At 53.8% G+C, this 27,902-nt stretch overlaps 1 protein-coding gene across 1 annotated transcript in view; it reads left to right on the top strand.

Moving 5' to 3' along the window:
• OTOF (otoferlin) overlaps window positions 1–27,902 on the top strand; it is a 150,492-nt gene that overhangs the window by 83,590 nt on the left and 39,000 nt on the right. Inside the window, exons 6-17 of the mRNA XM_090031117.1 lie at window positions 8,424–8,497; window positions 10,882–11,008; window positions 11,668–11,722; window positions 13,829–13,960; window positions 14,984–15,046; window positions 16,405–16,489; window positions 19,045–19,204; window positions 22,215–22,401; window positions 22,752–22,938; window positions 23,369–23,592; window positions 24,215–24,323; window positions 25,787–25,964. Of these exons, the coding sequence (XP_089887243.1) occupies window positions 8,424–8,497; window positions 10,882–11,008; window positions 11,668–11,722; window positions 13,829–13,960; window positions 14,984–15,046; window positions 16,405–16,489; window positions 19,045–19,204; window positions 22,215–22,401; window positions 22,752–22,938; window positions 23,369–23,592; window positions 24,215–24,323; window positions 25,787–25,964 (1,581 nt within the window). The remainder of the gene's footprint in view (window positions 1–8,423; window positions 8,498–10,881; window positions 11,009–11,667; window positions 11,723–13,828; window positions 13,961–14,983; window positions 15,047–16,404; window positions 16,490–19,044; window positions 19,205–22,214; window positions 22,402–22,751; window positions 22,939–23,368; window positions 23,593–24,214; window positions 24,324–25,786; window positions 25,965–27,902) is intronic.

The following is a 27,902-nucleotide window of genomic DNA, read 5'->3' as shown; positions in this document are numbered from 1 at the left end:
GGGGGGGAAGAAGCAAATCTATTAGAGACAAATGTTTTGGGTTGGATGCAACTTTGATTTCGGATTCAGAGCAAGCTACTTTCTGTTTCAAGGCTTTTTTGCATCACAAGAGCCTGGTCTACAGCCTTGCCCATGGCCATGGAGGGATGCCTCTAGTCTTTAGAGGGGGCCCTGTAGCCTTTGGGGGTGTTTTTTGGCTGGGACAGAAGTGTTCAGGGTCCAGTTCCCTGTGTGGTGGGGGAAGCAGGAGCCTTTCCATGGATGCCAAAGGTGAACCCACCCCATTGCCTGTCCTTCAAGGGCCCTGGAAGCAAGTGTTGGTCATTTGAAGTTGCATTTTGGTGGAGGGGGTGGCCTGGGAGGAAGGGAGCTGCAGGGACCAGAGTGGTGGAGCTGGGCATCAAGTCAGCAATACTGTGAACTAGGGAAAGGAGGAAAGAAGAGAGCAATTTCTTTTGGGAGGAACAGCCCCTATGGTGACCCTGTTGCAATGCCCTCTCCATGGACTCCCTGCTGCAGGGGCAGCGCAAGGCTGGAAGTTGACCCCTCTGATCCCCCAGTGTAGGCCCTTCACCCCAGCAGCTGCTGCAAAGGATTCTGGGAAGGAGGTGGAGCGATCCCAATGTGGCAGGCAGATAAGAGAATGCTTTTTCAACGTGGGCTTATTCATTATGTTCAGTAAGTCCCCAGCAGTGCAACAGGGGCCAATAGCGTTTGACACTGTATACATCTCAGTGACCACTTAGTTTTTTAAATGCAAATTAAGATCCTCACATTACCCCATGACTCCAGGATCTGGGGCTTTATGAGAAAAAAAAATACCCATCAGATATCCTGAGGCTGGAAAGTCAGTGAGAGCTAGCAGCCCTATCATAGCTGAGTTGGTTGCAGGCATCATGGCAGCGGTGAGTTTTGAGGAGGGCAGCTTTGTAGTTATTGTAGTGGAAGAGTGAAGTTGTAGCCGTGATGATCCAGAAATGATGAGAGGCAAGGATTTCTTAAGGTGATGTCTTCTATTGGGTGTGTCTACATGTGCAATGAATGCGATTTGGCTTTACTGTGCAGTAAATTTGCTACCTGCACGTGCAGTGTGCATATCACAATGTGAGCTATTTGCAGGTACTACATTTACGATGAGGTAGACTAATTTACTGCGCAATAAGAGCCTGCATGTGTAGATGGTGACACTTTACTGTGCAGTAGATCAGTCTACTGTGCAGTAAAGTGTCTTGTGTAGATACAGCCACAGTGCCACTCTCTACCACTGTGTACCCAGTTCTAGTCCCTGCACCTCCAAAAGGAGATCGAAGAAGCAGAGAAGGGCAACAAGGATGCTGAGTGGCAATGGGGGTGGGCGGCACTTATATGAGAAGAGACTGCAGAGGCCAGACAGGGTTGGTTTAGAAGAGAGATACCTGAACGGGGCATAAGAAGGGTTAACAAAACAGTGGCAAAGAGAAAGCCAATAGGGATTTATTACTGACTGTCTCATCATGCAAGAGCGAGGGGGCACAACATGAAACGAGCAGGTCGTCAGTTTAAATCTAACACCAGGCAGTTCTTTGCTACCCAGCGTGGCATTAAAGTGGGGGCTTGTGGCCACCGGTGCGGTGGGAGCTGAGAGTTTATCTAGATTCAAACAGAGACTGGACACAGGCTTGGGGGAAAGGGGCATCGGTCACTGTCGAGCAGGAGCGAGGGGCACGGCCTCTGCATCAGACTTGGCTGGACCTTCAATACTGGAGGCTGCAAGGGAGAGAGGAACCGGGGGGGAAACCTTGGTCAGACCCCGTTCACTCTCCCCTCCAGCCTCCGCTCTCTGCCGCTGTGCAACACGGGCCTATTTGTTGCTTAAGGACCCTGGGCTAATGCCCACAAGGAAAACACTATAAACCTCCCTTAGAGAAGGAGGCCACTACCTGTGCGACACAGGAGAGTGGGCAAGGCAGACTCAGGGCCTGTCCTAATGCATGGTAGTTCTTATATGATGTGTCAGGCAAGCTTTTGAATACAAGACATTTCTCCTTGAGTCCTTTTCGTTATTCAGTGACCTGTCAGGAGTGTCTTGCATCCAGAAGCTTGTCTAGCTCTACTACAGTAGATCCCATCAAAGAGAGCACCCAGAGGTGCCCTCGTCTTTCACGCCGCAGTTATTTGCAGCTGGCTCCTGCCAGCAGAAGTGGGGGAAATGAATTCACCCAGGCAGCTCTGGGCCAAAGTGGTTCTTGCTGGGAGGAGCTGGAGTGCGGACCGGACCCTGCCGCTAGGTCTGGTGCAAAGGGTGTGGGTAGCCCATAGGGTTTTGCATGGGGCAGAGCGACTCCCAAGGGTCCGTAGCAATGTGAGACAGTAGATTTGGGCCACTTGTAGCCTCAAACCCTCCTCTTCCGCATGCTTTGCAGGCAGACCCAAATTCGACGCTAGGTGTTTGGCACGGTCTTTTTACAACCCCCGGATGTCCTTGCCAGCAGCTCCCCTTCCAGCTGCTGGGAGCTGAGCAGCAACCTGTGATTAACTTGGGGGTTGCTTCCTTCAGCCTCCTGCCCACCTGTTGCTCTGAGCCAGGCGGGGAGCTGAGGGCCAGGAAATGAAATCAGGCTAGCGCGGGTCAGAGCATGTCCTTGGGAGGGTCTGAGGACGTGCTCCAGCCTCTTCTAGGCAACAGGGGCAAGCAGGAGGTGCTGAGAGGAGGTAGGATGAGAGGAAAGGGGTGAAAAAGCCCCGGGGAGGAAGGAAAGACGGGGGAGGAATGGAGGGGGTGGTGGGGGCTCCATGTGAGCAGAGCATTGGCAATGCCTGAGCTCCTCGCAGGTTGTTACCCGCGCTTCTCCCATGTGCTGGGAGGTGAAAAGCCACACCGGGTGCGGAAGGACCCCAGGGACCTCTGCACTGCAGCAGCTGGGGATGGGGTCAGGTTTTGCATGCATCGTTCCGGAGTCAGAGGGGTTTTGGGGTGCGGGGGGGACAGGCTGTGTGGGTGCATTTCGGTGGAGAACGCCATCTAAACCCCATCCCCTTTGTTCTGCTTCCCTTCTGCTCCGCGGCTGCAGCAAAGGCAAAGACAAGATGAAAGGCGATCACAAGTAGGTGGCCTTGGTTTGCTCCCCCTCTCTCTCTGTCTCTTCCTTGGAGGAGTGGGGTTTCTGTCTTTTCATCAGCATCCCCAGCCCGGGGCCCCGCTGCAGAGGAACCGAAAGCCACGTACTGGGGTCTCGGTGCCAGCGGCGACCCTCGTGTGCAGCCCGAAGCAGGCGAAGCAGCGGGGTCCCAGAGGGCGACTGGCAGGGCAGAGGAAGGGGGTCTGAGCTGGGAGCGTCCTCCCAGGGGCCGTCGCCCCGATCCAAGGGCATTGCGGGTTTAATCAGGGTTGATCCTATTGCTAGATGGCCTCAAGAGGTCCCTTCCAACCTGACTTCCCTATCATCCTAAACCAACCCACCCAAAAAGGGACCAACCTGCTCTCGAAAACTTCCAGGGCTGTTCTTCTCTGGGCACGGCCCGGTCACCCTCGGAGCCAGAAAGCTCCTTATCTCCAGCCTCAGTTTCCCCTGGCGCAGCTTGAGGCTATTGCTCCTCATCCACTGAGACAAGCCCACCTCCATCCCCTCGGTAGCTGCTCTCCAGGTGTCTGAAGGCTGCCATCAACCCCCCCACCTTGTTTTTTCTACACTCAATACCCCTCCCTCTTCCAGTCTGCAGTTTGCACGGCGGGCGGGGGGCAGACAGGGTTTAGGTCCGCTTTGCTCCAAGGGGGTGATGAGAAGGAGGGAACTGGTTTTCAGCTCACACCAGGTCCCTCTAAGGCTTTGGAAACGGGAAGATGATGGACACACTCCCCCCCCCCACCAACCGAAGTGGCAATGAAAACATCCGAATCGCCCTGCATAGTTCACGAGCAGCCGCAACCAGTCTGAGCTCGAAGCTGGCTGTGAGGCAGCCGCCTCTCCCGGCGTGGGGCTCATCCTTCGGGCTGGGCTGACCTCAAACCCGAAGCTGGGTTTCCACCCCGGGAGGGCCGCAGGACCCGAGAGCGGCCGTGCTACACGTGTCACGGGCGCTAGCAGCACGTGGGGTGGTAAAGGGCGGACCGGGGGCTGCACTGGTGTCGGGGGTGCCCTGGCCTGGCTCCAAGTGCCCCCTTCCCATCCACGCCAGGCCCGGGTCCCTTGCGCGTGGCAGCCAGGCGGGTGGGCGAGCGGGCGGGGGCCGGTCCTCCAGGGCCGCCTGGCAGGATCGCAGCCCGCGTGGCGGCGTGTCAGGTTTTCAGGCCCTCATCCAATATTCATACGGGGACGGTATCAGCTCTCAGCCTCCGCCAGCTCCCGTCGGCGCTGCCCAGCCCGCTCCATTCGGCTCCCCTCTCTCTTTTGGCTTTGGTGGTGGGGGGCCAAGGGGGGAGCGGGGCAGCGGCCTGCATCTTTGCGCCACGCCGCGAAGCGTCGGAGGCGGATGGGAGCAGAGACTCGGCTGGGACCCCCGCGTCGCCCGCCCTTCGTCGACCCCCGTGCACGCTCGGCGCAGGGCAAGGCGTTGGTTTGGCCCCGCTGGGATGGCAGCTGTGCGGCGCAGCTAGACCCCCCGTCGCATGCGCCGGCGGCCAGGAGCCCATCTGGCGCGCGAGCTGATCCCTTGCAGGGGAAAGCTGGACTCGGGACTGGCAGCTGGTGAAGGTAGATCTCAGCCGGGTATGGAAATGGGGTGGGGGCGAGACAAGGGGGTGTCTGCTATTTGCAAACTTCCCTGGATCTGAAAGGGCAACAGGTGGGGGACGGAGGGAAGTAGGGGCTGAGGGCAGGGGTCTGCTCCATGCAAGCCCTCCCCTTCTTTCCCCAGCTGCCGTGGGGATGAGCGTGTGGATCTGCCCTGGCTATTTTCCCGATCCCCTCTTGTTTTCCGTTCCCCTTGATGGGCAGAAATGGCGATACTGGCGTGGACTCTCTTATCCCCTTCTCTGTCCCTGGGGCTGGTGCTTTCCTCCCCCAGTTCCTCACTCTCCCTGAAGCAAAGGGAGCGGGGAAAAACAGGAGGTTGCCGATTTGGGGCTGGGGGTGAAGCTGGGGAACAAGGGAGTCTTGTCGGGGCTGGCTCAGAGCTCGGCCGCGGTTCTTCCCTTCCTGCCCACCCTACGCCGGGACTGGGGACGCATAAGGCGTGGGGCCCATCTCGCACCTTATAGACTAACTTGATCAAAGATGGGTCAAAGAAGCTTTCTGAAGCCAAGTGCTTACTATTGCAGGCATCTAGCAGTGAAAATGCTAGCCCATGCCTGGGGCTGCTCATCCGTTGGCCCTTGCAGGCAGGTCCTGAAGTAGCAAAGTGCCCCAGGCAATACGTACCAGAGCCTGGTCTTAAATCCAGCCCTATTAGGATCCAGCCTTATCTCTAAGCCTGGGCTTAACCCTCTGGATAAGCCCCACATTTAAGTGCAGGGCTGAATGAGAGCTATTGCTCCCAGCAGTGCTGCTGACCCCTAGCCCTTTATTCACCCCCTTAAATATGAGCCTTGTCGTCTTCTCTCTGCAGCTGCCATGCCCTCATACACCTGCAATCTGCCTTTTGCTTTTGTTCACAGATTAAAATGAACCTTAATAATTAATAGCCAAGCTTGGGTGGCTTTTCATTGGGAGCTTATCTGCTGCCTGCAAGCTGCTCTCATAGACCAGCCCTGGCTTTTGGAGGGTGTGGAGGGAAACTTTACATCCGCAGAGAAAGTAAAGTTGCAATAGCATCTGGCAGAGAAATGAGAGTCCTGCCCACGCCACTGTCAGCCTGGGCTGGAGGGACCCACGCCACTGCTTGAAAGCTGAATAACCAGGGATCTTACCTAGTAAGACATGGATATCAGTGACCAGTTGCTTTTCAATTCTCCTCTTTCCCTGAATGCCTGGAGGTGCATTAGTCCTTGTTGAGTTATAGCATGGAGGAACAGGCTCCTGGCTTTAAAACCTTCTTGCCCGAAGACCCGGGTAAGGTAGGTGCCCTACAGAAGCAAAGTGGTTTGTGCACATTGTGCTCCCCCAAGGTGAATAACCCCCTCCCCAGTGACTCCCTTGACTTCTAATCCCGATGCAAAAGTATAGATATGTGACGTGGGAGCCTCTGACTAACCATGTAGTGAAACCAGCCCTGTGTTGGGAAGCAAAATGGTAAAATCTCAGCACTGAGTTATATTCTGTGGGGAATGAAACCAAGACCTTTCCCCATTTTCCCTGCATCTGAGGCTCCTTCCCTTCATCCAGAAATCCATACGCCCTTCGGAAAAGTTTGAGCTTTGACTCAGCGCCATTTCTCAACAGAAAAACCAATGCTCGGGCATTTCCCAGCCAGCTCTGCCCATTTCAGCCATTGGATTGACCATGGTTTGTCAACTCTCAGATGATGGCTTCAATTGTTGGCTCTTCATGAGCAGCCTGGGATTGGCTATAGGTGTCACGTGGTTTTGTTTCTGCCCTTCCATCATTGGAAGATAGCAAAATATCAAATAGCCCTCATTCTAGGTTAGGTTTTGAGTGGACTCACCCTTTGAAGTTCGTCGTTGGGTCTCCAGTCCAACCTTTCTATATCGTTTGCTCTCGATATCCTGCACAGGCTGCTGCTTCCGGTGCTGGTGTTGCCAGATCTTGTGGGGTGCACTGTGGTGCTACAGGGCATCTCAGGAGATGACCCATTGTCTCATGGTCAACTAACAGGCCATGTCTACACATGCGTATTTAATGCTCATTAGCCCAATTTAAGGCACGCAAAAGGTGCTCAACTACACGTGTGCACCCTTAATGTACCTTTGAAATGGCAATTTAAGACTGTGAGCCTAAATTTGATACCAGCATAAAGCAAGTATCAACTTGAGGTGTGATCAGTTAAAACGCATTAGTGCACGTGTAGACACACTAATGTGCATTACTGTGGTGTGTGTCAGTGGATACACACTGCATTAATGCGCATTAGTGCATCTGCATGGGCTAATGCGACTTAGCTATTCACGCCTAAAATATAATGCACCTTAAGGCGCATTAGCACGCCACATGTAGACACATACCTAAATTGCCTTAATGCACCTTAAGCAAAGGTGCATTAAGTTTAGACATGCATAAATACACGTGTAGGCACACCCACAATGTACTAAATTTCCCAGGTTCAGTCATCTTTTTGTCACTAGACTTTATGACCCTCCAAACATTTGCCAACCATTTTTCACATACTTCTCGATATAACAGAGCACAGCTCAAAGAAAGAGTGAAGAAAATGCTGGGAATCACTTGTTCAATCGTTCAGTGAACCCTGTGTATTGCCTCTGCCAGCATATGACATGGATCCAGTTTGAGGACTCAAAGCTGTGTCAATATATTAAATAACTCTAGTTTATGAATGTGTTATATGAACCCATTTCTCCAGTTTCTGTTCAGCCTAGAAGTCGGCATGTTAAGCTCCTGTTATATCCAACCAGCGTATTATTATTTGCTCCAACTGGGACCGGATTCTGCGCTGGTATAAAATTGTTTTAAGTCTAAGGTTATTACTACAATGGCTCACGTAGCACAATGTGTTTTCTAGGAATATCACTTACCAAAAATATCTCAAATTCCAGCTGGCTGCGTTTCAGATCCACTTGGCGGCTGGCTTTGGCTTGTCTCTCTGCTGTGTTGTTAAATGACATGTGAAAGTCGCCCAGAATGTGAAGGCCATTATAAATCAGAGCGAGTGTCCTCGCAAATGTTTTTTGCTGTCAGAAATGTCAGCCAATTTAAATGAATGCTAGTGGCAGGTGAATGTGGAATTCAGAAATGAGGCTTTTTCTGCCAGACCTCGGAAGATACCTTCATCCCACCAGAGAACAAGGAAATGACATTGTGGTGTGTGTATGTCCGATCAAAAGCAACCAAGGGACTTTTGATTTCAGGAGTCAGGTCCTGTATTGCTATACATTTTCCTGTAGTCCTATGGACCTTGGCTGTTGAAGTCGGTGGAGCAAGACCATTTTACACTCTTGGACACTGGCGCGTGGCAGGTCAAGTTTGACAGCTCAAATTTATTCAGGATGATTTGGCTCCCATGGCAGAGGCCGGCCCAGAGGTCAGACACAACTTAAGGGCCACCTCAATAGCTATTGTTTAGCCTTGATAACATGGCTGAAGTGATGTTGAAGCCTTGTGATGGCTTCCCTTCCTGGAGTACATCCCTCCCAACCTCAGGCTGGTTGGCCCAGCTCTCAATGGGCCTCTGGCAAAGGTGGATGGATGTGCTTTTGGCCACTACACTCCCTCTTGCGCTGTGGCGTGTCCTAGCCACGCTACCCTAATGATCACTGAGCTCAAGGAGTTGCTGCTTTTTGGGATCTGGGCTGTTCCTACAGCGCTGCGTTGTCCAGAAAGGCCCAGACCTCACCACAGCGCACGCAGCGAGCTCTCCCTTCTCCCCCACTGCAGATCCGGGAAAGGAGTATTTTCGGCGATGAAACTGGGCAAGATGCGCCCACCAAAAGAGGATCACCGGAAGCAAGGTACGTCCCGTGCCCCCCACCCTGCCATAGCGTGGAGAATCCCAGGTGGGCTGGGCGCGGCTGGTTGAGTTTTAGCAAGCCCGGCCATGGCACATGCACGCAACGCGGTATGCAGCTGGCGTGACGACTTTGGGGTATCCTCTGGGGTTCAGCACCTGGGTTTTCAGCAGTTGCTGAACAAAACCTCCTAAAGGACCAAAAAACCACCGGGCAAGCTTCGCTCTCTTGGAGTAGCTTACTGTCAGCAAGTGACTGCACAGGCGTACCTATGCGTGAGATATTCCCCCAAGTCAGAGCTCCTGATTTTAGATAAATCTGGGGTCCCCCACCCTTCTCCAGCAAAACAGATGAACTGTGCATCTGGTTTGCGATCTCATCTTGCTTTTTACGGGACACATCCATGGTCCGGTCAGCCCGTGTTGCTCTTTATGTTAAATGGGATCGTATTAGGGTCTGTAACAGCGGTAGTCATAAATATGGCAGGAAGGGAGCTGTAAAAACACAGCTGCCGCTCCCCCCCACCAAACCTTCAACCCAGGGGCTTGAGGATGTGGTCTCATGGGTTGGAGCTGGAGGTCACAGAATCACAGACGTCGGGTCGGGGGGGCCTTGTAGATCTTCGAGTCCGACCCCCCGCCTGGGCGGGAGAAAAAGGCTGGACTCAAATGACCCCAGCCAGGTAGGCATCAGGCCTCTTCTTAAAGCCCTCCAGGGTAGGAGCCAGCACCACTTCCCTTGGGAGTTGGTTCCAGCTCCTAGCCGCCCTGACCGTGAAGCCGTTCTTGCGGATGTCTCATCTAAATCTACTCTCTAATAATTTGTGTCCGTTGTTCCTTGCCATGCCAGGGGGGCGCGAGGGGAAACAGTGTCTCCCCCAAACCCTTCTGGTCCCCCCTAGTGAGTTTATAGACAGTCACCAGGTCCCCCCTCAGCCTTCTCTTGTGAAGGCTGAACAGGTTCAGGTCCCGTTGCCTCTCCCCGTAGGGCCTGCCCTGCTGTCCCCGATCATGCGGATGGCCTCCTCTGGACCCTCTCCATGCTGTCCACGTCCCTCCTGCAGTGGGACACCCAGAACTGGATGCAGTACTCCAGCTGCAGCCTGACCAGCGTCGCACTGGGGGGGAGGATCACCTCCCTGGCTCTACTTGAGACGCACCTGTGGATGCACGACAAGGTGCGGTTAGCCCTGCCAACCGTGACCTCGCATTGTCGGCCCATGTTCATCTTGGAGTCAATAATGACCCCACGATCCCTTTCTGCCTCCGTGCTCTCAAGAAGGGAGTTTCCCAGTCTATAAGTGTGCTGCTGGTTTCTACTGCGCACGTGCAGCACCCTGCGCTTGCCAGTATTGAAACGCATCCTGTTTATGTCAGCCCACCCCTGTAACCTATCCAGGTCTTGCTGCAGTCTTTCCCTCCCTACTAGCGTGCTCACCTCACCCCAGATTTTGGTATCATCAGCGAATTTAAACAGGTTGCTTTTCACCCCGTCGTCCAAATCACTGATAAAGAGATTGAACAGTGCGGGCCCAAGGACCGAGCCCTGGGGGACCCCGCTGCCCACTTCCCCCCAGGTCGAATATGACCCGTCCACCACCACCCTGTGAGTGCGACCCTTCAGCCAATCTGCAATCCATCTGACTGTGGAGGCATCAGTGCCACAGTCACCTAGTTTTTTAATGAGGATGGGGGTGGGAGAGGGTGTCAAAAGCCTTGCTGGAGTCCAGAAAGACTACGTCCACGGCGACACCTGCATCCGTTGCCTTAGTGACCTGATCATAAGAGGCAATCAGGTTGGTCTGACATGACCTGCCCCTAATGAGCACTCAAGCTCATTAGGTTGAGCACTCCCGGTCTATAAATCCTTATATCTCACCTCCAAGGTAAGCAATGCCCAGAGCCTGCCCAGACGCAGCCTGTGCTATGCCTACGCCAGCCCAGACAGATGCTGCCCAGTCTCTGCTGGGAGCCTCCAGGGATGGCGACTGCACCGCCCTGGGATCTCACTGCCCTGGGATTGAATTGAAGACTTCCCAGCTCTGTACCCTATAGCCTGAGAGGTGGGGTCCTTCACTATTACCCTGGTTGCTGTTACAGCTCCTACCACTCTACGTCAAATGCCCCAGGTCCCGTGTTCATTTTTTGGTCTCTTGCTTGTTTGGGGAGTGGTTCTTTCTTTTTAATTGCTCTTTATTTTCACTGAAAAATTCCTTAGTTGTATCAAAACCACTGCCTTTCCTTGGCCCCACTGACCACTGTCTTTAAGTTATGGGGTGGGCTCGGTAGGAGTTACCAGCTGGCTTTCTCATCACTGCCAGTCACTGCTCAACCACTAGATACGTAAGAAAAATTAAGGCCCTTGTTCAGCCTGTGTCCACCCAACAGATGAACCAGCCGTCCTGGAGACAGAAGACCTGGACCGGAAAGCCATGCGGCTTGGAGGAGGCCTGGACCCAGACACCATCTCTCTGGCATCAGTCACCGCTGTTACCACTAATGTTTCAAACAAAAGGTGAGGGAGATTTAGCTGATGGGACATTTATCTTGTTTTTGAAAGTCAGAATGTAGGGGAAAAAAACATTTTCCAGCATTATGGCTATATACAGGACAATTGGAGCCCAATCTTCAGCTCGCTCACCCTGCCTTTGCTGCTTAACTAAAGCTGAAACCCTAGCTGCTGCTGAAGCCTAGTCTTCCTGGTAGCCTCAAGGATTCTGGAAAGACCTAAAGAGTCTTCAGGGCTGTGCCATTGGAGGAGAGAGACCAGGAGCAGCTAGCAGACAGCAAAATTGCCCTAAGAAAAGTTAACTTGATTAGTGGAACACTGCAAGGATTAAAAAAGGAGAGCTGATTGTTAACACATGAGTGAAGAACAATGAGACATTAAATCAATTAACTCCCTCAGTTGCTTCAGTAGTAATGCCACAGCTGCTGCATTGTGAAGCAGGATTCAACACAGGGTGCTTCCATCCTGGGCAGAAAATTAGCTTCCTTGCTTAAAACACCCACCCCAGTTCTGAGGTGGGGGCTTATTGTGGGGGTGAAAGGTAAGTGTCTTGTATGCTAGAAACTATGGCATCGCAACTAAGTCAGCACACTTGCAGCAGCTCATCTCTGTATTTTCATACGATGACTAGCTTCTTTTCTTTCCCCCTCTCTCCCACTGCAAAGGTCAAAGCCTGACATCAAGATGGAGCCAAGTGCTGGCCGGCCAATGGATTACCAAGTGAGTCATGCTGCTCTTCCCCTTTTTCCTGTCTCCCCTGGCCCCAGACCCAGGGGGTGGGAATGACCTGGAGGTCAGAGGGAAGGGGCAAGATGAACATCCTGAGGACACCTTCTTTATGTTTCCAACCAAATCGCACGTTGGCTAAGCAGAACCTCCAAACACCTTTCCTCACCTGAGCTGGAGCAATGGAGGAATGGGCATGAACACAGCCAGCCAGCTGCCAAGAAAACACATGAGATGTGCCTGAAGGGACTAGGGAATTTGTAGACAAATTGGAGACAGTCCAGCGAAGGGCAACTAAAATGGTCTGAGGGCTGGGGGACAGGACTGGTGAGGACAGGCTGAGGGAAATGGGCTGATTGAGTCTGGAGAAGAGAAGAGAAGACCGAGGGGGACTGAACAGCAGCCTCCACCTCCCTGCCGGGGGGCTGCAAAGAGGACGGAGCTGGGCTGGTCTCAGTGGGGGCAGATGACGAGAATTGGAAATCTGGGGAACTTTGTAGTGGCCTAAAGGAGCCTCTGTGGTATTGTGCCAGTTACCTTGTCACAGGTACAAATGCCTTAACTCCTGGTGTGATGTCCTAGTTAGGTCAAAACCGGCTAGCACTGTGCTTGTAGACAATACACCCGGCCAAATCTTTGCCACCAACCCAAGCCTACGGTCGTTCTTTAAGACAAGATTAGTAGTGGGGTCTCCTGGCTGCAACCTTTGCCACGGGTCCTGAGACTTCAACACTAATAACACTTTACGAGCACAGCAGCCAAAAACGACACTGTTAACACCTGAAGGCATAGGCCAGGACCGAAGCAGGCCAGCCGGAGGTGGGTGGGAACCATGTGTATGCAAAGTTACCCCTGGTTAGAGAAGCTGGTTTAACTCTGCAGCTGCGGTTCTGGGTGGGACATGGGGGGACACAACATAGGCTGAATGAAGTTGGGGGGTTCCAGTGTTTTCACCCACACCTTCCAATACACACACACACACACACGTGAAACAACTCCATTCCCAGCCTCCTCTTTTGCTTTTTTTTTTTGCTTTTTTCTTTCTTTGTCTTTTCACATGTCTGTCAACCTGGTTGCCTTGGCAACCAGGTTGCTGCGTACGTGACCACACAACATGGGGACTAGGCTTAAGCCCATGTTACTCCAGTAGGTAACTGTGATGTTTTTCAAATTGTTTTTCAAATTTCAAATTTTCTAAGAAAAGAGGGTCGGACATTTTTAAAACACACACACAGAAGCGTGGGCCTCTGCCGCTCTCTCTCATACGCAGGATGCGGAAGTGAGTAACTTACCAGGAACCTAACTGGAAGCTCAGTTTAATGTACTCTAGTTGCGTTTCAAAAGGCTGACAAGCCACCTAGATTTGCTGTTGGTGTTCCTTCCCACCCCCCACCTCCAGCCCTCTTGGTTCAATAAATCTGTTTTAGCACGCCTCGCTGTGGGTGCTTAAGAGGGAAGGGACCTGCTAAGGTGGGCTTGGTGTTTTACTTTCCCCCTGCACAGGAAGCTGCAGGTGAGCACTTCAGGCCTATAGAAGCACTCCAGGATCCCAAGGTGTGCTGTGTATCCTGGCGGGCACAGGGCCCAGACAGGACCTGAGTCTGGGTGGTGGCAGCGATAACCCAGGCTTGCGGGTGTGCTCCAGGAAGCAGGGTAGCCAGATGTGAGGCATCCCAGAGGAGGCACTTGGAGCTTGGTTTTTGGCCGGGTGCAGTGAGACAGGAAGCTCAGCTCAGGAGTGCCCCCTACTGGCCCACCACAGTGGAGAGCATGTGTATGCAAAGTTACCCCGGGTTAGTTAAGCTGGTTTAACTTTGCAGTCACGGTTCTGGGTGAGACATGGAGGGATGCACCAGAGGCTGAATGAAGTGGGAGTTTCTAGTGTTTTCATCCCCACCTTCCACTACACATGCACATGCACATATACATGTACCTTAGGTCAGGGCTTTGGCCCATTAGCAGTAGGGTGGGAGGGGTTTTCTGTGGCTCTCCTGTGGGGGTCACTTCAGCATTGGATGTGCCTCAGCAAAGGAAGCCAGATGAAGGTGTGAGGGTCAAACCAGGTCTGACCAGGGAGGCCTATGCCTTTTCTTCCCACAGGTGAGCATCACAGTCATTGAGGCACGGCAGCTAGTGGGGCTGAACATGGACCCTGTAGTGTGCGTGGAGGTGGGAGATGAGAAGAAGTACACCTCCATGAAGGAGTCCACTAACTGCCCCTACTACAACGAGGTGAGCTGACCCTTCCTCAGGTGGTGTGCAGGACTCTCTCAGCCTTCGTCAAGATAAGCCTTTTCCAGGATCCTTCCAAGAGACTAGATTGAGTGAGGACACTTGACTGAGCACGAGCCCTTTGCCAGCCGTGGCGAGTGTATTTCAGGGAGTTGAGGTGAAATCCCCCACGCACCTTGCCTCCGATGCCTGGCTGGACCAGCTGCATGGGGCAGCCCATGAGGTAGAACTTGCCCCTGTTCCAGGAGGATACTGGCTCTTCTGCGTGTGTGAGGACTGACAAAAATGCCTCTGGCTGTCGTCTTTCTCCATGCACAGGGCAAGGCGTGACCTGGAGTCTCATACCAAGCCCTCACCCTGGCATGAGAAGGATACACAGCATGGAGCTCCCAACCAGACCCCAGCTGCCCCGTAGCGGGTATGGGTCTGGTTCTGAGCCTGCCTGTCTATCTTTAGTTGTGGTCATGTAAAAGTGAGGTTTTTTTAACTGTGATGGTCTAGAGAGGCAAGGATTTTTAAAGTGGCATCTTGTCATGGACCAACTCCATAGGTGGGATAAAGCTAGACCAGCTTTCAAATGTACAGCCTAGTTCCTCAGCTCTGATCCGAAGAAGCCAGGCACAGCATAGTCATTTCTTTAGTTGGTCTGATTTGGGCATTATGTTCCTTCCCGGCTTCTCAAACCCGTACGGCTCAGAAGAAGAGACAAGCAGCAGGAAGACAGGAGAAGCTTTTTGCAAATGGGGAGGAATATGTTTGCTCCATTGCTGCCCAGACTGAGAAGCCCTGCTCCCCTTCCCCAGACTTCAGATTAGATAGATTGGCCTTTTGGTGCCATCAACCACCAGCATTTTACATTTCTAAGGCCCCTCTGCCAAGGGCCTGTGCCATCCTCATGGTGACATCCCCTGGAGCCAGGTCCCTGTGGCTGCTGCTTGTTATCAGGGTTTGGACCCCCCCGCATCTGTCTGAAAGGTGCTGGCATTTTGCCTCCTGCATTTACCTCTCCTTTTCCTTTGCCAGTACTTCGTCTTTGATTTCCATGTGCCCCCGGACGTCATGTTTGATAAGATCATCAAGTTGTCGGTAAGTGTGTGTGTGATCCCTTGGTCATCCCCGCTGGGTGCTATGGGGAAGAGGTTGTTCCACCTGCCGGGGGAGTCAGTGCCTGGGAAGGGGCCATGGGGGCTACTTGGGCCAGGAGCTGTGCCCATGTGCTGCAGTCCTGACCTGGAGTGTCTCCTTTCTGCCCCAATTCTGCCAATGCACCCTTGACCTGCCCAAACCAACTTCTCCCACACCCTTGGCTCTGCCGATGCCCTCCATTGGTGCAGGCCTGGCTGCACCTCGGCAAGCCTCACTCCAACCTAGAGCCAAAGCAGCTCCCATCTCACCGCCCTTCTCCCAGCCTCTTTTCCTCCATCCACTCCTTTCCTGGAGTGTAAGGCCCCCAGACTCCATTTGCACCATCTAAGCCATGGACTTCCCCCACATGCCCCAGCGCTGAGCCTGCTGACTTGGGTTTCCTGCTTTGAGGCACACAGAAGACCCAGGTACCCCTGACTTCTCCCCTGGCAGGGAACTGAAGAGGCAAGACTGGTGATCCTAGCAAGTGGCCACATACCACAGTGCAAAAGAAGCCCCACCCCCACCCCCAAGTCAAAGTCAGTCTGGTCTGACCCGGAGGTGAATTCCTTCCAAGCCCGTCATTTTGCCCCAGAGCTTATAAGCAAGACATATGAGCCAAGCATCTAAAATGGACTCACTCCATGACTGCAGAAGTCTGCTTCCCCCAACCTTTCCATCACCAGATCTGGCCAATCTCTGAGAGAAGCAAAAAACCTAAGGCAGAACAAGCACAAAAAATGCCACCATACCTGGCCAACATTTGCGGGGAGGGTGGAATCCTTCCTGACCCCTGCAGATGACCATCCATAGCCCTGAAGCATGTGTGGATTAAAGTTAGTCCCAAGTCAGTCCACACATGCAGTGTTAATGCGCTTTAATGTGGCTACACGTGCATTAATGTGCTTTAAATGTTCGCACCTAAATTTGATACTTGCATTTGCAGGTATCAAATGTAGGCACTAATAGCCTAAATTCACCATTTTTAATGTGCATTAAAGGCACACACGTGTAGGCATATGCCCTTAATGCACATCAATTTAGGCTAATGCACATTAACGTGTTACGTGTAGATGTGCCCTCCATGCCCCAGCCCAGCTTTGCTATGGGACCCCAAGGGCTGAGCTACAGCGTCCTGTACCATTCCAGTCCTCGGCAGAGACTGTCAAACACGCCGTGTTGCATGGTTTGGAGACATGCCCCACAAAGACTTGAGACCCCACAAACTCATCTCATGCATGACCTACCAGACCTGTTCCATCAGCTATTCTCCATTTCACTGAACATGCTGATTGTCTCCTGCTTCTTTTGGTTTCAAGGTGATCCACTCTAAGAACCTCCTGCGCAGCGGGACCTTGGTGGGCTCCTTCAAAATGGACGTGGGGATGGTTTACACACAGCCTGGTAGGTTGCTGGTGGGCTGGGGAGTTCTGGGCTTAGGTGCTGGCACGGTTTGCCTCTGTCGGCTATGGTGCCGTTCCCCTAGAGGTGTGGGTCTTGGAGGTCTTTAGCTCCCACTGACTATTTCTGTGGCTTATAAGCCAGGAAGGGTGGAGAGTGAAGACAAACCACCTGCTTGCTACAGGGTAAACTGATCTATCCTGTGGTACACGTGGCGTGGATGCATGACAGGGTCGTACTCCTGCAATCCAGGCAGAGTTACCTCTGAGAATGAAAGGAGTAGCTATGTACTGGTGTAAGTTAACCCGGGGTATTCCTCACGCATCTGCTGCACTACTTACCATATTTACCTGAATCTAAGACGAACTTGAATTTAAGATGACCCCCAGGTAATTACATTTTAAATATGTCCTGTGTCCAGCTGTGGGCCCCCCAGTACAGACAGGATGTGGACACATTGGAGAGGGTCTAGCGGAGGGCAACGAAAATGGCTGGGGGCTGGGGGACAGGACTGGTGAGGAGAGGCAGAGGGAAATGGGCTGATTGAGTCTGCAGAAGAGAAGACCGAGGGGGATTGAATAGCAGCCGTCACCTCCCTGCAGGGGGGCTGCAAAGAGGATGGAGCTGGGCTGGTCTCAGTGGGGGCAGATGACAGGACAAGGAGCAATGGGCTCAAGCTGCAGTAAGGGAAGTTGAGGTTGGATATTAGGAAAAACTTTCTCACCAGGAGGGTGCTGAAGCCCTGGATTGGGGTACCTAGAAAGCAAAGTTCCCTCTAAGGTGCACGCATGCGCAGTCGTGCACAACTAAAAGTGTGGCTGTGCACAGCCTTTTCAAAGCCGTGCACCAAGAAAGGCTGGAGCTGGAGCCTGGCGCGGCCTCTGCCAGCTTCTGGGAAGTGCTCTGCTCCCCCGCATCAGGGCCAGGCAGTGGAGCACTTCCCCGGAGCCCGCGGAGCCCACTCCAGCCCCGTGCACCAGCCTCCATCCCTGCCTTGCCTCACCTCGGGAGGAGCTGCTGCCTGCCCCGGCTCCAGGACACCGCTCTGCTCCCCGGCATGGCCTCCGGGGGCTTGTCCCGCAGTGTCCCGGAGCCGGCGGAGCCTCCCTGGGGCAGGCAGCGGCTCCTCTCCGAGGTGAGGCAAGGCAGGGATGGATGCTGGGGCTGGTGCAGGCTCTGCCAGCTCCAGGGAAGTGCTCCACTCCCTGGCCCTGATGCGGGGGAGCAGAGCACTTCCCTGGAGCCAGCAGACCCTGCGCCTGGCTCCGGCTCCCAGCCACTGGTCCCTGGCCCCAGCCCCTGGCCTCTGGCCCCCAGCCACAGCCTCCAGCCACCAGCCACCGGCCCCTGGCTTCAGCCCCTGGCCTCCAGCTCCAGCCTCCAGCCCCCAGCCCTCAGCCCCCTTTGGTAAGTGTCCCACGCTGGACCGAGGCACACGCTCACAGACTGCTGCTCCTTAGAGGGAACACTGCCAGGGAGGAGGGGGACTCTCCATCCTTGGAGGTGTTGAAGCCCCGGGTAGACAAAACCTTGGCTGGGATGATAGAGTTGGGGCTGGTCCTGCTCTGAGCAGGCAGTTGTGACCCCCTGAGCTCCCTTCAGCCCTCATTTTCTATGATTTTCTATGCAAAATCTATAAATGTGTTACAATTTTCCATGTACAGAATCTAATTATTGGAGGGTCATCTTTAATTCATCCCCCCCACATTGCTGTATGGGAGCAGGCAGTGGCAGGGTGGGGGGGTCAAGCAGCTTGCCATCTGCTCATGCCTGACCCCCTGCCACCTCTGCCCCTTGCCTGGTCTCCCTTGTCGCCTCAGCACCCACCTTCCCCATCTGTCTCTGCTCCCCCTCCTGTGCCTTCCCACCCCCCAGCCTCCCCTTCTCCGCACCCTCCTCCCCTCTCCTCCCAGCCACTGCTTCCAGCTCTCTGCTCCCTGCTTCCTTGCCGCCCTTCCCCTTGCTCTGTTGCAGCAGGCTCTGACCCTGTTTTAGCCTGGGGCACTGAGCACAGCCCCGGCTCAGCCCCACGTAGCCGCCTTGCTATAGGGCCCAGCTGGGGCCATGCCCAGTGCCCCAGGCTGCAGTGTGGATGGAGCCTGCTCAGCATGGAGAAAGGGGAGGGGGGCAGAGAAAGGGGCAGATGGAGAAGCAGAGGCTGCTTGGGAGGGGGGAAGAGGCTGAAAGGGGGAGATGGTAGGATGCAGAGGTGGTGGCAAAGGTAAGGGCCAGGTAGCAGCTGGAAATCCAGGTTGAGCCCCAGCTGCTGCCTGCTCCCTTCCACACTTGTACTCAAATCTAAGACTGGGGCTCCCTCCTCCCACGATAAACGGGGGGTCATCTTAGAATTGAGTATATATGATGGTTGTGTCCTGCGGTAGTCACACCTTCAGTGCAGAGCAGCTCTCCTGCCGCCAGGGCAGTTGTCATGGGAAAACGTCATGTGTCCACTCTGACCACGAAGTAAAATCCAGGGTAGACAGCTCTTGAATCCTTGCCATGCCTGTGCCCCTGGAGTGCCGTAAGGAGCCTGGCTTTGCTTCCCACCTGACTTTCAGAGCACCAGTTCTACCACAAATGGGCCATCCTGTCCGACCCCGAGGACCTCACGGCTGGGCTGAAAGGCTACCTGAAGTGCGACATCGCAGTGGTGGGGAAAGGGGACACCATCAAGACGCCACACAAAGCCAACGAGACCGACGAGGACGATATCGAGGGGTGAGAATCTGCCCGGCTGGTTTCTCCAGGGTCCTCCCGCTTTCCCATGGGCACTGTGCGTGCACGGGGGGAAGGAAGCCGGGTTGGCCTGATGTTGATACAGTCACCTCCAGCCGCTGCTCACATCCTTCACCCTTCCCATATCTTCCTGGTGAAATGGCAGGGGGTCGGACTTGACGATCTGCTCAGGTCCCTTCCAACCCTAGCAGCTACGAAACTATGGAACTATGAAATGAAGCCCAGGCCGCAGGCATGCCGATGCCATGCAGTGTGGCAGGCACTGCTGTGTCAGTGTGGGGCAGGGATTTGATTGGCCACGTCAGGGATTCAGCTGCAATTAATTGGTTCAATCCCAAGCCCAGGAGCAGTCAGACAGTGACGTGCAACGAGCCTTCTGAAATGCCGTAGCCATGACCAAGTGCCTTGTAGATGGCATCGTCACTGCAGTTATTAATGAGTGAGCTTATGAGGTCACAAGCATTTGATCAAAATACTTCCAAATCCCGCAGTGCTGTGCTGCTAGACCAGCTAGCAAAGAGCCTCTTACGTTTCTCATGACATCCTTGTCTTCTGCCTTCCAGACACCGACGAAATCTAGCCCCGAACCTCCGCGCCTGTCTTGTTCCTCCCGCAGCAGCTGAACCTCTTCCTACTTTCTTGGGTTACCCTTAGTCCAAGCTCAGTTGGTTTTTCTAGACAGATTGGAGCCAAGTGGTTGATGCACCAAACGTCTTGCTGTTTGTTACCACATCTCCTTCTGGGTTAATGTGTCTGAGGCCCAGCACCTTGCATGTTCCCAGCATTAGCACTTCTGCAGCGTCTGTCTTTTCCTGCCCAAACCACAGATCCCTGAAGGCTTGATTCATGCTTGTGTATAAGAAATGACTCCAATGTACCGTCGCCTCTTACATATCTTGAACCTCTTGCACCTCTTGCCTTTCCTTAATATGTAAAATCATAGAAAACGAGGGTTGGAGGGACCTCAGGAGATCACATCTATACCAACCCCCTACTCCAAGCAGAACCAACCCTAACTACATCATCCCAGCCAACGCTTTGTCTACCCGGGTCTTCAAAACCTCCAGGATGGAGAGTCCACAACTTCTCTGAGGAGCCTGTTGCAGTCTTTTATTACCCTCCCCATGAGAAAGTTTTTCCTAATATCCAACCTCAACTTCCCTTGCTGCAGCTTGAGCCCATTGCTCCTTGTCCTGTCATCTGCCCCCACTGAGTCCAGCTCCATCCTCTTTCAACCCCCGCCCCTTTATTTAGTTGAAGGCTGCTATCAAACCTGTCCCTCAGTCTTCTCTTCTCCAGACTAAATCAGCCCAGTCCCTCAGCCTCCCCTCACCAGTCCTGTCCCCCAGCTCACAGCCATGTTCATTGCCCTCCGCTGGACTCTCTCCAACGTGTCCACATCCTTTCTGTAGGGGAGGGCCCACAGCTGGACACAGGACTCCAGATGTGGCCTCTCCGGTGCTGAATAGAGGGGAAGAATTACTGCCCTCCATCTGCTGGCAACGCTCCTACTAATGTAGTCCAGTATTGCAGCAGGAAGCCCAGAGAGGGGGTAAGAAAAGATCACACCCCCAAGCCAATATAGCTGTACCAGTAGGACTCTCTTTTCAGACACTACGATGCCAATAGGAAGATGGCTCCCACCCATGGAGACTCATTTATCCTGGGAGGGGTATAGTTGGCAGATGAAACCCTTCTGTTGCCATAATCACGTCTCCATAAGGGCTTTGCCAACACAGCTCTGTTGGCACGGCTGTGGCAGCCACAGCCTTGCAGTGCAAACAAGACCTTGGTCCACTGGCTGAGCATCTACTAGACCAGTTGCTTTGGTAGGAAGTTAATGCCAGAATTAGCCCAGCAGACTGATCCTCCATGGTTGCCACTTCTTCTGTCTGCTGGGACTGGGGATGAAGGATGATTACAGAGAGGATGAAGATCGGCTTTTCTCATGAAGATGGGACAGGAGAAGGAGCAATGGCCTCAAGATGTAGCAGGGGAGATTGAGGTTGGAGATGAGGAGGGACTTTCCGACTCTGAGGGTGGTTGGGAACGGAGAAGCGGTGGCATCTCCATCCTTGGAAGTTTCCAAGAGAAGTTTGGACAGACACTTGGCTGGATGGTTTACTTAGGGATGATACTGCCTGGAGCAAGAGGCTGGTCTAGGAGACCTTGTGAGTTCCCATCCAGTCCCTATTTTCTTATGATCCTATGAGTAGAGAGGTCGCTCAGCCTCTGGAGATGTTATTGTAGAGCCTACCTTCTTGGTATCCATGCAAAGCACCAGAGAGAAAGGTCCACATGGTTTAAAACTGAGTCCTCCACCCATTGGATCCCATGGGCTTTAATCAGGGCCCTTTGCCTGGTTACACTGGTCCCATCAGGCTAGAAGGGACATCACAGACTATCCAGAACAAACTGTCTGAGGACTTATCTGTACCTGTTTCAACTCATTGCAGATGCATTGGTATGACTCACGAGACCACCTGGAGCCAGGGACTTTGGATCCAGTGACATGTGTCTCTGTCCTAGGTGGTACCAAGCAAGTTATCCCATCTCCCAGCAGAGCACTGCAATGAAGTTCCCACTGTTGTCTGGTTAAAGTGCATTGGTCCTGAGCTGATCTCAGGGTGGAGGCCAGCAGAGAGGAGGCCATTTGGACTGCTCCTCTCCTTGCATCTCTATCCAGATGATCCAAGCTCTTTGTCACATGCTCTCCAACATGGATGACCTCTGAATCCAGAGAAGCAAGAATATCCACCCCCAGGAAATGGTTGGCTTCCTTCTGCAATGGGGAAGGTGGGCTGGGAGGTAGGGATGAGGCCAGCCAAGTGTGTGGCCCTAGGTAGGATCATCTCTTTACACCCTTCTTCAATGCTTCACCCCCTTTGAAGTCTCCACCTTCAAGGCTATTTCTCAGCCATCTAGTGGCTACCCATCCCATCCTCTTGAGCCCCAGTGACTTCAGCCCAGGATGTCTATGTCCACATTGCAGGAACCTGCTCCTCCCTGATGGCGTCCCCCCAGAGAGACAGTGGGCTCGCTTCTACATCAAGATCTACCGGGCAGAGGGGCTCCCGCGTATGAACACCAGCATCATGGCCAATGTGAAGAAGGCTCTCATCGGGGAGAACAAGGACCTGGTGGATCCCTATGTCCAAGTGCTCTTTGCAGGGCAACGGGTAAGTCAGTTGGTCACAGAATTGTGGGGGTGGGAGGTAGCTGGTCATGGCTCATGGGATCCCACAGATGGGAGCTACAATGTCAGGGCTGCTTGGGGGTTTTCAGGGGTGAAGGTTCAAATAGTGGCCCACCCTGTGTCATATGTCACATTCGCCTGCCTAGGCTGTGTGAATGCTTCCAAGTGCTTTGCAATAGCCTGGAGGTCCCATTGTATCTGCTGGGAAGGGAGAGTCCCCAAGCCATTGCAAGTGCCATTGGTCCCTAGCAAGGGAGGGAGCCAGGAGTGATGGGAGCCGGGTGCCTCATTCACTTTGGGTCCCTCGGTCTCCTTCTTCCTCCCACTGAGCAGGGGAAGACGTCGGTGCAGAAGAGCAGCTACGAGCCCCTGTGGAATGAGCAGATTGTCTTCACGGAGATGTTCCCCCCACTGTGCAAGAGGATCAAGATCCAGATCCGGGACTCAGACAAGGTCAACGACGTGGCCATTGGGACACATTTCATTGACCTGCGGAAGATCTCCAATGAGGGGGACAAAGGTGATAATGAGGGAAAGGTTGGGGGATGTAATTCCACCTTCTTCACGGGGAAGTCATTCTCTGCAGTAGGCAGCCCTATAGGCCTGGCCACCTCGACCATGCTGACCAGTCCTGGGGGCCTGAATTCATCCCAGAAAGTGCTGAGCAAACCCCCTTCCAAAAACTGGGCCCTTCAGAGCATCTCCAGTGGGGTCTGTAATAGACTGGGTCATAGGCAGCCATGCCTAGTGGTGAGTCCACCGAAGGAAAGCAGGACCCAGGGGTATAATCTAAAACCTGGGCTGACTCTGGGTTGGGAGCTGAGTGACCATATCCAAGAGCCTATGTGTCCTACCCGCTGTTCAAGCAAGACCCTATCCCTGCTCGTGCTGACATGCAAACATCCCTTGCCTTGTTCATCACGTGGGCTGTCTCTTTGCTCATGGCCCAGGCTTCCTGCCCACCTTTGGCCCAGCCTGGGTGAACATGTACGGCTCCACCCGCAACTACACGCTGATGGATGAGCATCAGGACCTGAATGAAGGGCTGGGAGAGGGCGTCTCCTTCCGCGCCCGGCTGCTTATCAGCCTGGCCATCGAGATCCTGGACACGAGCAACCCTGAGATCAACAGCTCCACCGAGGTGCAAGTGGAGCAGGCCACACCAGTCGCAGACGTGAGTATTGCACATCTGCTGACAGCGCTGTAGAGTCAGAGGCTCCATCATGTAGACAGACCTAGAGCTACATCTCTGCAGACAAAGTTTAAGGCACATTAGCCATGGTGTGTTGCTTCTTGTTCTGTGGACAAGCAGCCATTCCAGGCTGGGCGCATTCAGGAAAGTTAACAAGGTGAATTTTTGAAGTGAGTTAGCTGAACCGGATGAAACCCCTGCGTGAACACCATCATTCAGAGTGAAAATGACCTTCAGTCGATGTCACTTAATTCCCTTCCCCAGGAAATGAAGCTAAACTGAATTAAGGCCGCCTACATTCCCAAGGAAAATCTCCCTACAGGGGTTGAATTTGTTGGCTTTAAAAATTAATTCAGATTAATTTAATGGCCTTGTGTGGGACATTAGCCTTCAGTATGCAGGTCCATACCATTGGTATCTTTCCCTTGCACTGAGCCCCTTAGAAAACCAATGTGATGGGATCCAAACAGAGCCTACCTGGGCACCAACACACATTGCCAATTCAAAGGCATTCCACCAGTCCTAGCTGGAGGAACGTGATAATTTATAAACCAGATAAACTGATCTCAGGCCGCTGTGCTAATGCCCTGGTTTCCTCCTGCAGAATTGCACTGGGAAAATGGAGGAGTTCTTCCTCTTTGGAGCCTTTCTGGAAGCATCCATGATCGATAGGAAGATTGGGGACAAGCCCATCAACTTTGAGGTCACCATAGGTTGGTCTACTATTTTTTGTTTTGTTTCGTTTCGTTTGTGAGTGATGGAATAGCAGGCTTCCTAATGAAGCCCCCAGCACAGATACAGCAATAAAGGCCAGTGGAGCTCCTGATCACACAATGAGTTCACTGGGCCTCTGTCCATGCCAACCCTATAAAGCTGTGTAAGGTGCTGGTCTCACTTTAGCAGCACAATGAAGAATAGGACCACCAGGCAGTGAGCATAGTAGGCACGTCAGCATGCGATGTGTTAATGCACATTAGCCTAATTTAATGTGCATTAAAGACACACTTCTACACATGTGCACCCTTCATGTGCATTAAAAATGATGAATTTAGGCTAATCGCACCTAAATTTGATACCTGCAAATACACGTATCAAATTTAGGCACAAATAGTTAAGGCACATTAATGCACATGTAGATGCATTAAAGCACATTAAGTGCAGTGAATTGGAACTAAAGTTAGTCCAACATACAGCATTAATGCACCTTAACGCCTGCACGTGTAGACACTTGCCTAACCCTGCTTAATGCACATTAAGCTAATGTGCATTAAATCTAGGCACACTTAAATACATATGTAGACACGCCTAGTGTTAGCGGCTGGAGTCCTGCATCCAGTTGTGGGCCTCCCCGCTACAGACAGGATGTGGACACATTGGAGAGAGTCCAGTGGAGGGCAAAGAAAATGGTTATGGGGTGGAGGACAGGACTGGTGAGGAGAGGCTGAGGGACCTGGGCTGATTTAGTCTGGAGAAGAGGAGACCGAGGGGGATTGAATAGCAGCCGTCACCTCCCTGCAGGGGGGCTGCAAAGAGGACAGAGCTGGGCTGGTCTCAGTGGGGGCAGATGACAGGACAAGGAGCAATGGGCTCAAGCTGCAGCAAGGGAAGTTAAGGTTGGATATTAGGAAAAACTTTCTCATGAGGAGGATGATGAAGCACTGGAACAGGCTCCCCAGAGAGGGGGTGCACTGTCCATCTTGGGGGGTTTTGAGGCCCCAGGTAGACAAAGCCCTGGCTGGGATGATGTAGTTGGGACTGGTCCTGCTCGGAGCAGGGGTTGCACTAGATGTGTCCTCCTGAGGTCCCTTCAACCCTCATGTTTCTCTTGTACTATGATTTAGGTGCCTAATAGGTAGAAAAGGATCAGGCTCTCAGTTGCTTAGCTCAAGCTGTGGCATCTCATCCTCTTAGCCGTGGAGGCCCTGCGTCCCATCACTCCTTGGTCGAGACCCAGGGGAGGGTGGCCCAGAAGCAGGCCCAAGGAGGAGTCTCGGATGCTACAGTGACCTTACATATCATCCATCGGCCATATTCTAGAAAGTCAAGGCTCTCTGTTGCGAAGGGCCCCTGGAGGGAAAATCCCTTGATTTGGGTGCCAGTTGAGGAGCCCCAAGCAAGCGCTGCACAGAGCGTGGGCATTAGGACAACAGCTTCACCCCATTGCACCTTTCTCCAGGTAACTACGGGAACCAGATTGACGGTACCGGCAGGCCCAGCCCGCGGAGGAGGAAGGAAGACGGGGACGAGGAGGAGTCTGAGCTGCTCCAGAGCCTGAGTGATGACGAGGCCGACGAGGACGGGGAGCTGGTCTCTGTCTCCTCCACCCCACCCTTGAAGCCCCTGATCACTGACAGGCAAGTGGGAGGCAGCATTGCTGGATGCCTCCAGCATGATCTGGGAGGGGATCTCATGGACCAGATCTCTCTGGCTCCGAAGGCTCTCCCTCCCACCCTGTCAGGCGGCCAAGCCGTCGGGTCTCTCCCACGCCCCGTGTATCATCATAATCCAACGCACAACATGTGCTGTGCATGGCCAACCCACAGCATGTGTGCAACAAGTGGCACCGGTAGCCTCTGCATGGGGCACGGATCAGAGCGGAGCAGGGAGAAGAAAGCAGAGCAGCAGATCGGGCAGGGAGCACGGGGCAGGGACCAAGAGAGCAGGCAGGGGAAGGGGATTGGAGTGGGACTGGAGAAGGGTGCAGGACTTTATTCATGGCACCCTGCTGAAAAGGTTTCCCCCTAGGGGGTTTACAGTGGGTGCCTTACACCTGGCTTGTGACCCCCCTCTTGGGACTCATTAGAGAAAAGTCTGCTCTTCTCCAGGGGCCTTCAGGCAGAAGGGGCCCGTGGAGCCAAACAAACTGTCCAGAAACGTGTCCATTTTACTTGAACCCCCTGCAAAAAAGCGGTCAACAGGAGAGACGGGCAGGTCCTCGCCCCGTGCCCCACGGCGTGCAGCTGAGTCTCACGGCTGAGATGACGGCGTGTTGCAACGGGAGGCGCGTTGCTGTCCCTTCAGGGCCTCGAGCACCTGTTCAAATCAGAGATTCCCACTGCCAGAAGATGGAGGGGGGATTTAATAGCAGCCTTCAAGCACCTGAAGGTGGGGTTGAAAGAGGATGGAGCTGGGGCTGGAGGGGAGCTGCAGAGGTCACAGCGAGTCCAAGCCCGGCCTGAGGCAGGACCAGCCCTGTGCAAACCAGCCCGGACCCATCCAGTGTCCAACCTCTTTGCAAAACCACGGTCACCCCGACACAGCGCCGGCACCGCACCCGACCCTGCCGCAGGAAGGCAGGGGGACCGCAGCACCAACGTCCTGGAGCAGCAAAGGGGACGAATATACCCTTGAGAGATCCCAGGCACAGGCCGTGCCCCTGCTACAGAGGAAGGCAACCCGCTCCCCACATCCTGCACCAATCTGACCATGGGGGAACATCCCTTCCTGACCCCAAATGCAGCATCGGTCTGACCCTGAGCAGAGGGGCACGACCCTCCAGCCAGGACCCTGCGGGGTTGAGTCCTAGCAGGAGCATTGGCACGGCCTGGTCCCCATCCCCAGCCTGGGCCTCTGGGGGAGGTGGAAAGCCCCCTGACACAGGAGGGGAAAGGGATTCACTCCAGCCCCGTGCAGCGACCACCAAAGCCCAGCAGCCAGGAGATCCCCATAGCAGAGCACAGGCATTGCTGCACCTAGATCATCCCCACCGGTGTCTGTCCCCCCTCTCCAGCCATGCAGCCCCCCTTCCCCAGCATCTCTCCCACCGCCTCCCTGCTCTAGTGCAGACGTGTTTCCTGAGCTCCAGCTTGAACCTGCCCGGCTGCCACATCAAGCCGGTGAAGTTGCAGCTTCAAGCCACTAATAAGCAGAGCGGGCTGCGCCTCACAGCGTCTGCACAAGGGTATAAAGCAGTTGCACTAATGCACATTCAAAGCTAATCCAGATTCATTTTCCTGATTGCAGACAGGCCATAAAAGCCCTCTCCTAGGTGTTGAGGTGAAATTTAGCCTTGCACCAGGGGGGCGCGACCACCCCTTTTTGCCCGTTGCAGTTCAGATACAGTGACAGGGTCCGGGACTCCCACATCCCAGAGAGCTCCTGCCCCCCCACCGGGTTCCCGTGATCCTCCCCTCTGTTCTGCACTGGGGAGGCCACATCTGGGGTCCTGTGTCCAGCTGTGGGCCCCCCGCTACAGAAAAGATGTGGACACATTGGACAGAGTCTAGTGAAGGGCAGTGAAAATAGTCAGGGACAGGACTGGCGAGGAGAGGCTCAGGGAACTGGGCTGATTC

This window comes from Crocodylus siamensis, chromosome 1 (assembly GCF_052110815.1).
Source record: "Crocodylus siamensis isolate JL-2025a chromosome 1, ASM5211081v1, whole genome shotgun sequence".
Lineage (NCBI taxonomy): Eukaryota > Metazoa > Chordata > Crocodylia > Crocodylidae > Crocodylus > Crocodylus siamensis.
This window is presented reverse-complemented; position numbering and strand designations above follow the sequence as displayed.